Below are 16,743 nucleotides of genomic sequence, written 5' to 3' on the forward strand. Positions count from 1 at the left end.
GTAGTGAGTGTGTGCGTGCCAAATCCCGAGGGTGCCGATACCGGTCAACGTCAAATGCCTCTTTTGTCGCATCACTAGTATATCTCAAAGGACGCCACAGGGCTGTTGTAAATTTTAAACGTTTCTCACCGTAGCTGTAAAAATCTAACTATGTTAAACTTAATAGTCATTCGTTTTCTAACTAATTCGTTTTAATACCAGGTGTACACGGAAATCAGTTTCCCACTGTACTGAGCGAGTGATTGGTTCTGTTAAGCTTTTGTTGAAGTAAAATTCTGGCTCTTTCAACAGGATTTTATTTATGTCCCCATTCCCTAATCTCTTAATTATTTAGTCACTTCTTAAGTAGAAATAAGTCGAAACCAGTTACTTTGTACCTGAATATCCGTAGTCTTGGGAAAACAGTGGAAAGACAAATTTTTATGACAACGGATATATAAATCGTAAATTTAAAAAAAATAAATTCTAGAGCTTTTTTTTTGTACCATTGTATGTACTGTACGTCGCATTCATTAAATTTGGTTGTAAATGATGCTGCCAAAGTAACAGTTAATTTTTAACATTGTACTAGAATTGTACACGTTTTTTCTGCATCCCCTTACAGATGGGACATACTAAATCGTAATATCACCGGTTTAACATCGAAATCCGTAAGTAATATAAGATGGGAGAGCGGAATAAACGCAGAATAAATATATCAAATATTTTAATGGAGTTTTTTTAAACTCCTGTCAACTATACAGAACTATCATAAAACCGTGCCAGTAAACTCTTATCGGTTGGGTTGTTATAAATCTAGTCTAGGGTGGGCAACCCTTTTTATAACATGGGCCAGAATAAATTTTACGTTTTTTTCCGCGCCGTAGTAGTTAATTGACGCCTTCTTGTGACTCGTAATTTTTTTAGTCTGCAAATATGAAATAAATAAATAAAAAGTTAATTACTACATTTATTTTTTTATCGTTTTCGAAAATTACAAAGAATTGGAAAAATAACTAATTAATAGTTATTTTTCCAATTTAATAATCTATTAAAGATCTCGCGGGCCGGATAGAAACTTTTCGCCAGCCGTAGCTGGCCCGCGGGTTGCCCGCCGTTGATCTAGTCTTCTTATGATTCACATAATCGGGCGAGGGTGGCCGAATATCTAGCAGGCGGCTAACAGCCCACAACCGCTCCGGGATATAAAGTCGCGTACTCTTTACGCGTGTGTCGCTTCTACCAGCTAAACCGTGACGTTGGTGCTCTGTAAAGCGCATGCGCCAATGCCTATAATCTGGCTGCTTGGAAGTTGACAGGCAGGCGGCTAACAGCTCAGAACCGGTCCGGGTTATAAAGTTGGACTCCGTACGCGTGTGTCGCTTCTACCAGCTAAACCGGGTGAGGTTGGTGCTCTGTAAACCGCATGTGCTAATGCCTATATAATCTGGCTGATTAGAAACTGACCCAGTTTTGACATTCCTTCCGCCACCGAATTATTCGAATATACAATAGCAATCTTATCGTTTTTTTTTCACATGTAGTATAGAAATTTGTAAAAGATACATAATGCAGTTATAATAAAATATTCATTTTAATTAATTCAAAGTACGTTAAAATATGAAAATTTATATTTTATAAAATACAAGGGAAGGTCATTGGAAGGTGGAATCGGCGCTTCCATCGCTTCCAATGAAGGCACTCCACTGATCACCCAGGCAACCCCGTTGTGGGTCTGGTCATCAATCCCCAGTGTATGATTTGTCATTGAAAAGGGAGACTGGAGAAAGTCAATAAAGTATAAATTGTTGTTATAAGATTAATTTGATATTGGGATTCCATTGGCTTGCTTTGTTTTATTTATTCTGTATCTAATAAATATTACAGAAATGGACAAAACAAAAATTAAATTCCTTAAATAGCAATTTCGTAGTATATTATTAATAATAAGATATATAATAATTTTAATTATGACATATTTTAAGCTACTCTATATCTCAATTTGAATATAAAATGAAGGATATTTGTATTATATTTTTTCTTTTTTTCTCAAATTATCATTATAGCAAAGAAAAATTAATGTTTTAGGGACGAGACACCTTTAATTTTTCATTGAAACAAACGATTCTAAAGAAACAAAATCAAATGTTTTTTCGAGACTAGGTCCTATAGTTGTTTCCTTTCATTTTACTTAAACTTTTTACCACGTTTACATCAAGGAATTCAGCAAGAGATGGAAATTTCAAATTATTCGTGAAAAACTACAGTGGGTTGGTTCGTTTTCAATTATGTTTTAAAGTGACAGAGGAATTTCTAGTCGCGTGGCCATTAATCCAATAGAAGGAAGAAATTCGCCTGAAACGAGAACTGAATTTTGGCCTTTGTGGTTGAATTACGAACTCAACCATTGTCATCCATATTATTCTCTAAGAAAATACAAATCATTTGGTAACTTAATAAACGAGAAATCAGCTACTGTAGGCTATTTGACATACTTCAGTTACTATTCTTTTATGGCCAGACATGATCCATAATAAAATCAGCAATTCATATTTAGAAATGGCTCGGGTCTGTCCAAAACAGACGATGCATTGATTCATGAATCATCTGATCAAATTTTTTCGATGATCTAAAATTTTGTTTGAACTTATAATATTCTGGCTTTTTTCCCGGTTCTGTAATAATAGTAACTGTTGACTTTTTTCATCTGCATAACCCATAAAAAATTGTTGAGTTTGCAAATTTTTTAATTTAAAAATCTTAAGTTGTGAGATTTTTTAAATTAAACGCAATTATATGATATCGCAGATTTATGAAGTCCTAGATTATATAAAACAGTTAACAATTAAATATTTATAATATTTGTCACTAATTTCTGCTATAGTTTCTTGAATTTAGTAACTAACTTGTCATGTCTTTCTTTTCTTTTATTAAGTTATGGCAATGCAAACTTGGACGATCTGCCTAGGGGGAATGTCTTCCGGGAGGTCTTTTTAAGGGTAACTGGCTCTTATTTAGGCGTTACACATGTGGAGAAAACCCGGAAAACTCCACGTGGCTAGCCCGTCCTGGCCAAGCGCGAACCCACGACCGAACTACTAGTGTTTAGGGAATGGAACCGCTTGGCCACTGGTGGGACATCTGTCATGTCCCTGTAATCATTAATTTTGTTGAAAATGATTTAACTAAATTTTAAAGAATTACGTCATCCTGGATTCGCGATTCAGGAAATTTTAAATGATTATTTTTATTTTTCTAATACAAAGAATTGACGGAGATAAAGAGAGGAGAGATTTTGCGTCACATTATATTTTTACAGGCAAACTATATGCAGTGTATTATATCCACCTTTGCTTGCTCTTAATTTTTGGATGGCAGCATGGTTGAGCGGTTAAGGTGTCAGCCTACCGCCCCGAGGAACCCGCAAACAAATCCGGGCGGGTTTAAAACTCCAGAAATTTTTCGGAAATGGCCATCGAGCCTCATCAGTCTGCCGCATCATTGTTGATAAGGCCAAACCCACGACGGACTTGATAATAAAAAGTCTTCCTTACGTTTACAGGTCAGAAAAAGTTTTTTTTAAAAAATGTGTATATATCTGCATTGTAGTTCATTATATTAAGTTATTTAAAAAATATGCTAAATATATAAACGAAATTTAACTCATTTGATATGAGTAACAATAGAATATTTTGTCTTAATACAGTGAAGCGGCGAAAATCCGGACTAAAGGGGACCGGATTTTCAGTTTGTCAGGATTTTTCGAATATACGAATTTTGAAAAAGAATGATAGAATATCAACAACGCAAAACCGAAAGAAAATCAGCAACGAAATTACTTTTGAATGGAATAATAATTATTTTTCGTCGGCCGAATCCGAATTTTGACTTCCATATTTTTCCGCTTGACTGTATATAGTATATACGTATTTTATCTACTTGACAATTTCTCAAATAATCTATTATTAAAATACTATTAATAGATTCACTCGATCGATAATTTATAGAAAATTCAAATTAAACTCTGAATTTTATCGATAATATTATTAATCACATCGTTAAGAATCGATATTTTCCATTTTAGAAACCAATAATTCTCAATTATTAATAAATATTAAACAAAAATAAAAATTAATATTGTATAATAGTAATAATACTTTAATAAATTGAAATTTTATTTATTTATTATTTCTAAAAAAAGAAAAAAAAAATGCATGTTATGATCTTAAACCGACTCATCGTGGGTGCGCAGTACGTCTGTTGTGTTTATACGGAAGGTGTTGTAGGGAAGTTTCAAAATTTTCTTTTATTTATAAACTTGGTAAGAAATATAATTTACCCTTTTACTCTGATTATTTATCAAAATTATATATTCGGCAAATCTACCCTTATCTATTATTTGCATTATTGTAATTTGCGATAAGCGAGTTTTATTGATATTTAAATAGAAAGTTATCGATATAAAAATATAATTAAGCATTTCTTCTCTTAAATAATGGAACAAAAAAGCAATTCGCATTTATTTGATATATTAAGTTAAGGAACATTACTCTTATTCACGTAGTTAAGTCTTGTCTTAAGATTATCCTTATACAGTAGACACTCGCTAATCCGGCCTTCCTGTATGGAAGAGATGGCCGGATTACCGAGTGTATAAACTAAAGGCAATTAACAGTGTAATTTGCATGTATTGATTCTTTATGGAGCTGTATTTTGTTACGAAATTACTCATGGAGATACAGTAATTGCGAGTTTAATTATTAACATTACAAGTTTATTATATGTATTTTAAAAAAATAATAAATGCGAATAAGAGAATGATATTTTAATGGGGTGTGCCGGTTAGTCGAGAGGCCGTATTAGGAAGAGAGTACCGTATGATTATTTGGAATTGCCTCAGAAATGCTTCGAATCAAAGTTTATGCAAAATATATGTTTATTTCGATTGTATTGACTTGGCCTTAAATTAGGTCAAATCTTTGTTTATGGTATCTGTTTTTTTTTTTTAGAATGTATTTATATTTATATGTATAAACTCAAATTTAATGATGTTACAGTAGTTTAGTGTTTTTGTAGGTTGCGAAGTTATTAAACGTATTACAGTAAAATTAAGTTATAAATGTTTCATATAAATCTTAATTTATTGATAATGAAGTACTTTAGATTCTTAAAATTGCTGTTTATTATTATTTTATTTTTGTAATAAATCAATTGAAGGGTTTGGGTGTAGAAAATGGCAAGTGCTGTAATGAAAGTTTAGAGAAAAAGGAAAAATTAAAAATCTCTAGAAGTTTTTGTTTTATTTTCTTTAATTGTAATAAAGTGCTTGTTATAGTTAAAAAGTACATAGGATATTTAAAATTAAAATGCATTATAATGTACTATTGGAAATGGCACTTACACCCAAAGTCTTCAATTTTGATAAATAAACTTAATAGATTTATATATTGATAGGTAACAAAAGCTTGAATCACGATTCCATGGCTCTGTGTTTTAACATTAAAATTTTATAATCATTAAAATATTTTTAAAATTTGCTTTTATGTATACACTCAACCCAATAAATGTTATTAATACAGTCAGATTCCTATCAGGGTTGCAATAAGGCTAGTTATTAATAATTAGTTTTACTATAGCCTGATAATGTGACTATCATTTGATTTAAAATGTACACCTCTATCTTAATTCATAAATGATTTATATATTTCTGAATGTTGAGTTTTAATTATCAATTAATAACAATGGAGTAGTAGAATAAAAAAGCAAATACTGTAAATAATTTTATATAAAATGTCTTAATTTTAAATAGAAGGGGTGTTCTTGCTTAGTCATAAATAGAAATAGTATTGATGAATTATTAACTAAACATTAATTTTGTTTAAGTCAATTTTTATTTATAAGAATAAACTTGACTGTTTTGCATATATATTTTATTATTACATGTTTACTTTTAATTATTTTACATTTGATCTTAATAATTGTCATTAACTTAACAGTAAAAATAACATTTAAAATTGTGCATTAAAAAGCAATAAAAACAATTATAACGTATAAATATAGATTTCATTGCAATTCTTGTAAATACATCAAAGTATTGAAGTAGGAAAAAAATTAAATTTTTATAATCATTAAAAAAAATCATTTTGAAAGATAAAAACTTAGAAACCCAATCAGTTGAGAAAATAATTATCATTAAGTTTTAGTACTTTTTCTATAAATAGCAAAAGTTTTAAATCACACTTTTTATTAACTTTTGTCTATAGAATAAGATTTAATATCAAATTACAAATAATACAGCTGCTTCTATTTTATAGAATGTATATTAAAAACAAACAGATTTTTTTCAAATAGTACTTGTGCTAAAAAGTTACTGATAAACTGATTTGTGCTGTGTCCTAAATTAGGTATTTGAGTTATCTTCTAAAGAAGAACAAATGATAACTGGGATGAAAGACTAATAACTTCAGTATAATTTCTAATAATCAATAAAAATCTTATTTATTTTTATTGTTTGATAAAGAATTGTTGATTAAATAATTTGCTATAATAAAAGAGTAAATCATAGTATATAAAATTAATGCATGATAAATAGAAATAGCAAATTAGAGAGGAATTGGTATAGCAAGTTTATATATATTTAATGATATAAAATTAGTTAATTTTACAATAAGTAAAATCTAGTTTCTTTAGAACTTGATGTTAATTTTTCTATTCAAAAAGTTTGTAAATAAAAATAATAGTAAATTCTTTTATTAAATGATTAGAATCGGATATCAATAATAAATTGAAGTCTAAAATTACTTGGTTAATTATGGAATGAAAGTAGAATTATACATCAGATCTATAAATTTATTTCATTTTATTTTGCATCTATATTTTCATTGCTCATTTACATATTGCTATATCTTGAAATTTGAAAATTATTAACTATGATCCAGAGTTTACAAGCTGATCTTAATATTTTAGTTGCCTGTCTTGAGTCTTAGGAGTAATTTTGATGAATATATAACTTATAAATATCAAATTGATTTCAAATTGATAAACCGATGAAATATACATAATTATTAGAAACCTTGTTTTTTTGTTTAATAATTATTTTATCTAAATGTTCACTTTTTACTAGATATTGTGCTCTCTCTTACTGCAGTTTTAAATTGAAAACTTTATTTTTTGATTTTTAATCTAAGAGTAAAAATTTACTTTACAATATCTTATTGTTATCATTTTAATGTATGTCTAAATTTCATAATTGTATTTGTTTAAATTTTATCAATGTATTTTTATCTAATTCATAAATTGTTTTTGCTATATTGTCATCATATGCTTTTAATGGGGACATATTCAGTGTTTTGTTTTGGTGAACATTAATCTCATGCTATACAGCATTACTTACAGAATATAAAATAAAAATACATTTAGGCTATAGACAAAACAATATGAAATATAGTACTCTGCTTTCTGTTGGCTGTTTTCACTTATTTTGATTTAGATTCAACTTTAAACATGCCATACATATTTTATTCTTTAAAAGTATTCTGTTTACACACAAATTTGATATATAATAAAGTTAAAATTTATTGAAAGTAGTTTTGTATTTTGTATAATTAAATCTTCATATTCAAAATTCTGCTTGATTTATTATTAAATTGAATGTGATATTTGAAAAGAAAAAAAGTTTAAATGTTTTATTTTGACAGACTGTCTTAATTGGACAAAAGGCAAAAGTATTTTTTGTACTTTTATGTTATGAATTTGCATGTCACTTTGCATATCATGTTCCAATGTTATGCTGCATCACATAGCAGTGTTTTGCTTCAGTTAAAAAAGCATGCTAGTGTAAAATTCAAAATCAAAAATTATTTAAAGTTAATAAAAAATCATTTTTCTAAAGTATTACAAGTGTTTTATTATTAATTTTGTTTTGTTAAAGCACACAGTTCAAAAAAGCAAAATTGAAATTTTTTTTTAAAAATAGTTAAAACAATTAACCCAAGCTATTACAACTAAGTATTCTTGTTAATTTTTTTACATTAAAGAATTTACTTACTACTATTTGAATAGTGTTTTAAAGGAATGTTATTCACTTTCCTTCATTTAGAATAACAATTCACATTTAAAAGTTGCATGCAAAGTTTGATAAAAACAAATCTTCAACTCAACAAACTTTAAATCTAATGGAAGAGAAAACAATAACCTTTGATCTGAGCATCCAAGTATTAGTCCATACACATCATACCTACAAATTGCTTCATTACATGCCATTCTTAGCTTTTAACATATTTAAAATAAGTACATTTTATTATCTTCGAAAAAACATTGGGATATAATATATCATATCCCTACAGAAGACAATAAACAATAAACATTTGGCATTTGTGCTTAAACAAATTGAGAAAAGTGAATGAAAACATTTTTCTCAACAATACATCTAATCTGAAATGCTAAACTAAGAAACAGAACAAAATGCTACATTTGGGTTTTAAATGTTTGCTGAAATGAACAGTTTACAATTTTAATGTATTTTAATAAAAACAATATACAGTGAAACCTCTAAGAAACCAACTCCAAAACTTGTTATGAAAACTGGTCATCTCACAGGGTGGTCTTGTTGAGGAAGTAAGAATTATCTAATGGATACAGAGGACTGTGTACAGTACTTAATCTAATAGCTGTACATTGTATTGTATGTACTGGTATTATGTACTGTATTAGATGTAGGCATTACATTTTCACGTTCATCATGTAATTCTGTACTGTAAATGAAGTTTGGCATATATACTTAAATATCTGATTTAAAGTAATCTGAAATGGACATTTGCTTTCTGTTTTTAACTTTTTTAATAAGATAATGCCTTCATATCTCTTCTATTCAGTCAAACAGATCCTTCTTTCAGGTTAAATTCTAAATTCCATCCAAATTTGTCATAATCAGTTACCACTATCTATCCCTATTAATAAATATAAAGATTAACTTCATTGGCTTTGCTATATTATTTATTTTAATATGAATAAATAGCATATGTCTTATTCTTATGTTCTAACTTGTTGAGGATATTTACAGAAAATTATGTATATTCTAATGATAAGACCGAGTATAGGAGAAAATAAAGACATTGAAGTTGGAAAAATTAAGATACATTTTTACATCTAATGCAACAGTGCAATATACCCAATGTTGTATATTGTTCATGCTGTATATGTTTCTACTGCATCATACTATCCAGGATGATGAAATGGTCACTTCAAAGACTATTTTTGAGCAGAGCTCTCCATAAGTCATAAAGTGTTTTGTCTGTGATTGACGTTTAAAGCAATCACATAACTATTAAATATGATTTTTTGAAAATACTGTATGTACAACTTTGTAATGCCAATATTGTAACAAAGCTGGAATTTCAAAATCTAACCTACAGGCTGAGTGAGATATTTGAGGTCAAAGTTAACCATGGGTTGATTGCTGATTGTAAGCTGATCACATGCTACATGTCAATGAAGTTTCCAGTTGCTGTCAATTTACATTGATCTCTACGACAATTTTAATTTTGATCTTTATGAAGACATTTAACATGCACAGTCTGCAGTCATACTTATGCATGTTCTACTGGTTGCTGGAGTTTGTAGGCTGCTGACTGCACATATGGGCAGTGGTGATATTCAGCGGGTTTGCACAGGTTCGGCCAAACCCATTGGTAAAATTTTCAGTTTCCCGAACCTTGTTAGACACATGTAACATTTCTCAGTGGTTTTGTTTCTTTTAAAAAATATATTAAAATATACGTATTATACTCTGTAACACTACTAAACTAGAGCCTTATACCCCGTTCGCACCGAGCATTCAGCATTTCAATCTAGATTGTGAGCAAGGTCGGGGACTATGCTTTGGTGCAATCTCAACCGAAACGAGGTTTAATCATGATCGATTCAAGAGAGTTCTTGAAACTAGATCCAGTCATAAGAGAGATCTTACAATCTCACGCACGTGAGTTAATACAAGATGGCTGTGGAACACGTGTCGGGCTATGGACAGCGAAATAGAAAGGATATTGTATTTCGACAGATGGTGACATTTGTCTATTAGCAGCAGTGCCATTCAGGGTAAAAAATTTCTCTGCTTAAAAAAAAAAAAAAAAAAAAAAAAAAAGGTCGACAGCACCAATATACTATTGTTACCTGCTCTTCGCCCAGGGCCCCTTACGTTCCAAATACACCACTGATTATTAGATATATCGCAAGAAAAGGTATTGTATTTATTTCTAGCCAAAACTTCTATTTTGTTTGTCGGTGATTGTTAGGGAAAAATTTTCTGCTAGCGAACCCTTTGTTAAATATTTCGAATATCACCACTGCATATGGGTGTTTGTTTTAAACATTTCTTGATGTTTTTATTGGTAAGGGTGTTAGGTATGCACACCCTCCTCAGAACCTGCATGTTTTAAACTGATTTAGACAGAATGTTAGAAACATGTCACCACAGTTGTGTTTTCATATGAAGTTAAAACAGAAAAACCTATGCCATGGAGCTCAGTTTTGTTTTTCTAGAAAATACCTAGTACAGTATATTTTACACAAAGGGATTATGAATTCAGTTGTTTAATAGTCAACTAAAAAGATGGTCGGCTTAAGGAGGATAAAAAACAATGGTCCTACAAAAAAATTCTAAGAAAATCTGATCATCTAAAGCAGTGGTTCTCAACCTTTTTTTCACCAGGGACCACTTTGATTTCATTGTTGTTAGCAGGGACCACAAGGTTTAAGAAAAATAAACTGTGTCAATCCAAAAATAAACTTTAATCAAAACTCTTAACATAAGTAATCATTAAACTTGAGTAACATGCTTTAACAGTACTATTATAATAGAAAACATAACATATTTAGTAAAAATTAAATTCAGTTTGTATCAATGTGGGAATAATAATTTAAAATGAATAAAAGTTTTAAATCTTTTGTGGACCGTATTTTAGCTCTTGCAGACCACTGGTTGGGAACCGCTGATCTAAAGGATGGTTGAAGAGAGTTTTCATCTGGTGGTCACATAGAGGTTCACTGTATTATACAAATAGATAACAATTAAAATAAATATTAATTTTTATTAACTTTCTCAAATGTTATGAAACATAGGTCTAAATTTCATAAACACTTATTGGAATATGATATCTAGTTTGTCTATCTTGATAACTTTGGATCTAAGTGAAAATTTTTGGAACATTTCATTTGGGAATGTTTCAAAAGTACTGTTTGATTTTGTTTTTACTGATGTTATCTAATATCTAGTGTGTAAGGCTAAAACATCAAGTCACTGAAAATCGTAAAGGTTATAATTTTAAGTTCCTAGATATTCTAGCTTTAGTAATGTGTGATTTATAAATGCACTAATGTTAAAAACATTACTATAGTATATAAATTAAATTCCAGAAAGTAAAACTTATAATAGGACAAACTTGATTTATTAATTGGTTCATTGTATTATTACATAATTGTTTTTCAATTATTATTGTGATTCTGAAATTTTATAAAGAATTTTTTTAACATTCATTTCCATAAAATAGGAAACTAAAACAACTCTAATGTATCCTGCTTCTAAATTTCTATTTAAAAACTCATAAATTCTATAGTTCTTGATGTTTCTCATAGTCTTAATTCTTCTAGTATTATCACATTCATGATGGTATATAGATAATGATGCCTGTTAAAAAAGTTTATTGAGCAAGTGATGTTTTTTTATAGGACTTTTTTTTTTCATTTTTATTTGTTTTGAAAATCTTTACTATATTCGATTCTGTATAGTCTCATTTGAAAAGTCCATATAATTTTGTAACATCTTGTAAGACTATGAGAAACATCAAGAACCATAGAATTTATGAATTTTTGAATAGAAATTTAGAAGTAGGATATATTAGAGTTGTTCTAGCTTTCTATTTTATGGAAATAAAGAAATTTAAAAAGAATTCTTTATAAAATTCCAAGACATTTTGTCTAAATTACTAATGATTATTTATACAATTTTCCATAAAATAGTCAGTAAAACTGTAAAATTTCTGAAGATGACTGTTAAATTTGAAGTAACTCATGCATATGTACAGTACATTGATATATTGTGTTTTAATAATAAACATGTTTATATATTAAAATTGTTTCTTGTTTTAAAATTTTATTTAAATTACAAATATAGTGCAATCTTGCTAATCTGAACTAGTTATTATATGCAGTTGACTGGTTGTTTAGATTTGTGGAATTATATATAGAGAAAAGGAAGTCGAAAAGGACTACAAATAAATACAGGAGACAAAAGTAGGTACAGTAAGACCCCGATTAACACGGGGATGTGTTCCTAGATGACAAAGCGCTAAACGACGTCATTTTAACATAGAGTAAATAGGGATAGGAAAACCACGCAACCAGAAATAATAAAATTTTACTTTAAGTTCAAGTTATTTTTTAAATTAATTTGTATAATAATATATGTTAAATAACACACAAACATATGCACACAGAAATGTAAAGTTCATTTTTTGTGATGAAGGTCCTGGCTCTTCTGAAATTCTTGTTTTTTTGCAATAAAGTCTTGAAGTTTCATTTTTTGGTTTTTTTTCTTTCCTTGAGCAAATGACGGTAGCAGAAGATTGCATCCAAAATGCCTTGTTTTGCTTTTGCACTCCTTTCAAAATCTGGATCATTTGCTACAATTTGATCAATGATTTCAGTTATCATTACCAAACTTTTACTAAGGAAATCTGTAGAGAAATTCTTTGGGTTCTTCATTTTCAGAATCTCTATTTTCCAGTTGTACATTAATTTCTTGTTCTGCCAGTTCTTGAAGGTCGTCATTGATAAGACACTCACCAGTAACCTGACTGGAGTTTACCAGGAGGTTACCGCACCAGACTGCAATAACCTCCTCAATATCCTGCTCGTCTACATCGCCTAGTCCTGCTGTATTAATTAGGTTGAATTTGGTCACCCTAACGATACGGTGATAGGCTCTTTTCATCGAGAATTCTTGGATACCTTCAGCCATAAATTCTTTCACATTTCGTTCATGCATTTATCAGTTAATTCTTGCGAAGTGAAGTTGATATTGCCTATGGCATCCTTGATGTTATATTTTTTCCAAAATTGCACCAAACAAACAGATTTAAAGAAAGTACACCTTTTTGCCATCTTTTGCTGATCAGTTCATGTTCGTAAATAATCATATTATATATGAATCAATGAAATTCCGGATAATTTAAATCAGCGCAAATTTTGAGCTTTTTTTAAGCTTTGAGCAGACCTCATTATATTGAATCAGTGTTAAGCAAGGCAACATTAAGCGGGGTCTTACTGTATATAGTTGTGAATCTGAGAAATACAGATGTTTAGTGTTCATTATTATTATTTTTATTTTTATTTTGTATTTCTGATTTCCTGATTTAATTTATGCACAAAGAAATTTTTTCCATAATAACAACTGCATACCAACTTTTTCCCTGTATTAACTTTAAAGATGTTTATACTGTGTTTGGAACATATATTAAAGTGTGTAGTACATATTTACAAATTCATTATGTTTTAAAAAAAATCTGTCATTTCTTTATTTTTTTACTTTTAGCTAGAACATTTATCAAAAACAAACAAAATTGGTTTGGAGTAGAGTTTGACCCCAATCTTCCAGAAAAGTTTTGAAATTTTCTGGAAAGTCTTGGGATAAACTGTTTGGCTATTATTAAATTAAATTTACAAATTTTAAGCTGAAAGCTATTGAATTTATTATAATTTTTAATTTCAATAAAATGCATATTGCATCATAGACAATGATTTAAAAGTTTGAGACGAGATATGTCTAGATAACAAGCAGTTAAGTAAGCAAACCAATTATATAGTCTATTTCATATGAAATTAAATACAAAATATCATGAGTTAGGGTAGATGTACCAGTTTTGGCCAGTGTACCAGTTCTGGCCAGGAAACAAATTTAACTTAAAAATGTAATCACCACGTATTCAAATCTGTCCAATGAAACAAACTTTTATTGTTAACTGTTCACACAGTTAACAATAAAAGTTTGTTTCATTTGTAATTATATTTTTAAGTTAAATTTGTTTTCTGGCCAGAACTGGTACTACACTGGCCAAAACTGGTACATCTACCCTATGTCATTGGTTTGTTTACTTAACTGCTTTCCACCTAGCTTGTCCATTGTCTTTCATTTTGACTTTATCCTATGATTGAAGCAATCAGCAAAAATTTAACTTAAAGTTTGGCAATATATTTATGATTGCACTACTACTGATTTCTTTCAGTATGGAATACTTTCTGTATGCCATTTGATGTTTTAAAAGCTAGAGGTGTTTTGGTGTTTAATTGAAAAGTTGAATAAAAAATAAAATTTATGCAAATAATATAAATTTAAGAAATTTTTCTAAGTTACAATTATCTCTCCTCTGATTTATTAACTGAAATTGAAATATTTTCTTTTAAGCACATCCTATTATATCAATTAGTTTATTGTATTATTAATATGGGTTTTTAATATCTTGAATCAATCTTTCATATTTCCAGACAGTTTTCTTTACATGGATTTTATTGCAATGAAATGTATTAAAATATAATAAATACATTTAAAAATATAATTTTTATGATCAAAATTGTATAGTCCTAGGAATTTCCAGGAAGAACACATCTTGTCTCACGAATAGAAAAATAGCAGACTCAGAAATTCTAATTTGGATTAGCATCATTTCAGATTAGCAAGAGTGCATGTGTTCAGTTTTTTTGTTGTTAAATATTTTTACATTAAATAATAAATACAAATTATTAGTATTAATATATAATTAATTATTTATTGCACAATTTTTAGATTCAAATTTAATGAAGATTAATTAAAAAATGGGAAAGATAACTGCTGATAAATCTCAAATAAATTCATCTTTAGAATTACCAGTAATGGCCAAAAGTAAGAAAACTAATCATATTATGAATTTATTATTATAATTATAATCAACTCCCAGAAATTCATGTTTCTATGTTATTTTAGACAGTCTTGTATATTGCCTATTGACAACTTAATTAATGTAGTAAAGGTTGGTTTAACAAAATTTCTATTTTTAATAGTTAATGGATTATTTGATATCTCGATTTCTTAAATTAGATTTTTAAATATTAAAAATATATACTGAACAAAAAGAAATTGTTCTCTTTAAATCTATCATTCACATTCATCAGGAACAAAAAGAGTTTTTAACCATAGAGATGATATTTCTTTTTATTTGAGGCTGCACTTTTGTGAAAATATGCCGAAATAATTATAAAAAATCCTCTGATAATGATGCCATGTAAAACAAATGTGATGATTTATAGTTAAATTAAAATTAGCTGACAACATTTTACATATTAAAAATATACATTGTAAAGAAACATGAATTGTCATCTTCATTCATATTCACTGGGAACCAACAGTTTTCAACCACAAAGAAAGCTTTGTTTTTTCAATGTATAGTTTTAATTTGTAAAATATCATTTGCCAATTGTAATCAAACTAACAAACTACTTCAAACAACCTTTACTCTGCAGTAAAATTAATTCTTTACTCTAACGTTTTCGGTTAGCTTTACTAACCCTCTTCAGGATTGACAAAAAAACCGTTATTTCAAAAAATATGTTCGAAAAACTCTTTACAATTTAGAATGCTTTTAAACTTTCCAGCTGCGCAATCTCAGATCATTCTTTCACAGCTGCATACCGGCCACTCTCCAAGCAGAAGGGATTCGATACGATTCTTTAAAATTAATGCTTTGTCCTTTTTCATTGTACTTGCCAATACACCATGCCTCCGTATATTTAAGTTGCCTTATATTTGCCACTTTCTGTACAATTTTCACATTTTCCCAGTTGATAGACACCACGTCCGAATCCGCTAACGCCGTAACTGGTTGCCTGCATCTTGCATTTCTTTTATGTTCCTCTATCCTTACCGCCAGCGATCTCTTCGTGGCCCCTATATAATACAGCTCCATATTCCGCTTTTTATCTTGCACCGGTATTCTGTAAACCCCTGGAATTTTCATTCTGTCTATGGGTGCTTTGTCATTCCGTAACAACTGAAATACAGTAGGGTTCCTCCTGTATGCTATTTTTTTATTCTTCTATATATGTTGCTTAATTGAGCTCTATACTCCATTATGGTAAATTATCCCTTTTCTCTACGCTCGTTATTACCTTTCTCTATTTCTTGCACCAACCATTTTATTTTGCTACTCTTTATTCCTATACTTTCTGCTATTTTCTTGATGTACTCTACCTCCCTTCTTGTGTCTTGCATCCTGCTACAATGCGTGTACGCTCTTCTAAGCAGTGCTCTGAAGGCTGCCAACTTGTAGTTCGTTGGGTCATGGGAAGTCCATGGTATCATCTCTGGAATGTACAATGGTTTACGATACACCTTAGTAGCTATTTTTCCTTCTTCCTCCACTTCTATATCTATGTCAAGGAAATGTATTTTTCTATGGCTCTGCTGTTCTATTTCTAGCTCCAGCCCGAAGATATTGTTGTTTATATCTCGACTAAATTTTTCCACGTCTGGCTTCTCCTTCCATATAATACATACATCATCTACATATCTTGCATACAGCAATATTTTTCCTTCATATTTGTGCAATTTGCTACTTTCCAGAGATCTTACTACTAATTCGCATAATAACCCTAACACAGGGCTACCCATTGGCACGCCCCTATGCTGCTTGTATGTAGTATCTTCAAACTCGAAGAACGACGAAAAAGTGGCTAAGT

The 16,743-nt window shown here is 29.5% G+C and overlaps 1 protein-coding gene across 3 annotated transcripts in view; it reads left to right on the forward strand.

Annotated features, from left to right (window-relative positions):
• Window positions 1-16,743, forward strand: part of NFAT (NFAT nuclear factor) — a 98,363-nt gene that overhangs the window by 20,741 nt on the left and 60,879 nt on the right. For 2 of the 3 annotated variants that reach the window (XM_067276227.1, XM_067276229.1), the window contains exon 2: window positions 14,816-14,911. In XM_067276227.1, the coding sequence (XP_067132328.1) occupies window positions 14,845-14,911 (67 nt within the window). In that variant the 5' untranslated portion in view covers window positions 14,816-14,844. Of the gene's footprint in view, window positions 1-4,182; window positions 4,301-14,815; window positions 14,912-16,743 lie in introns of those variants that run through there. The other variant, XM_067276228.1, reaches the window with a different exon arrangement.

Source organism: Centruroides vittatus, unplaced genomic scaffold (genome assembly GCF_030686945.1).
Source record: "Centruroides vittatus isolate TY-2023 unplaced genomic scaffold, ASM3068694v2 contig_680, whole genome shotgun sequence".
NCBI lineage: Eukaryota > Metazoa > Arthropoda > Arachnida > Scorpiones > Buthidae > Centruroides > Centruroides vittatus.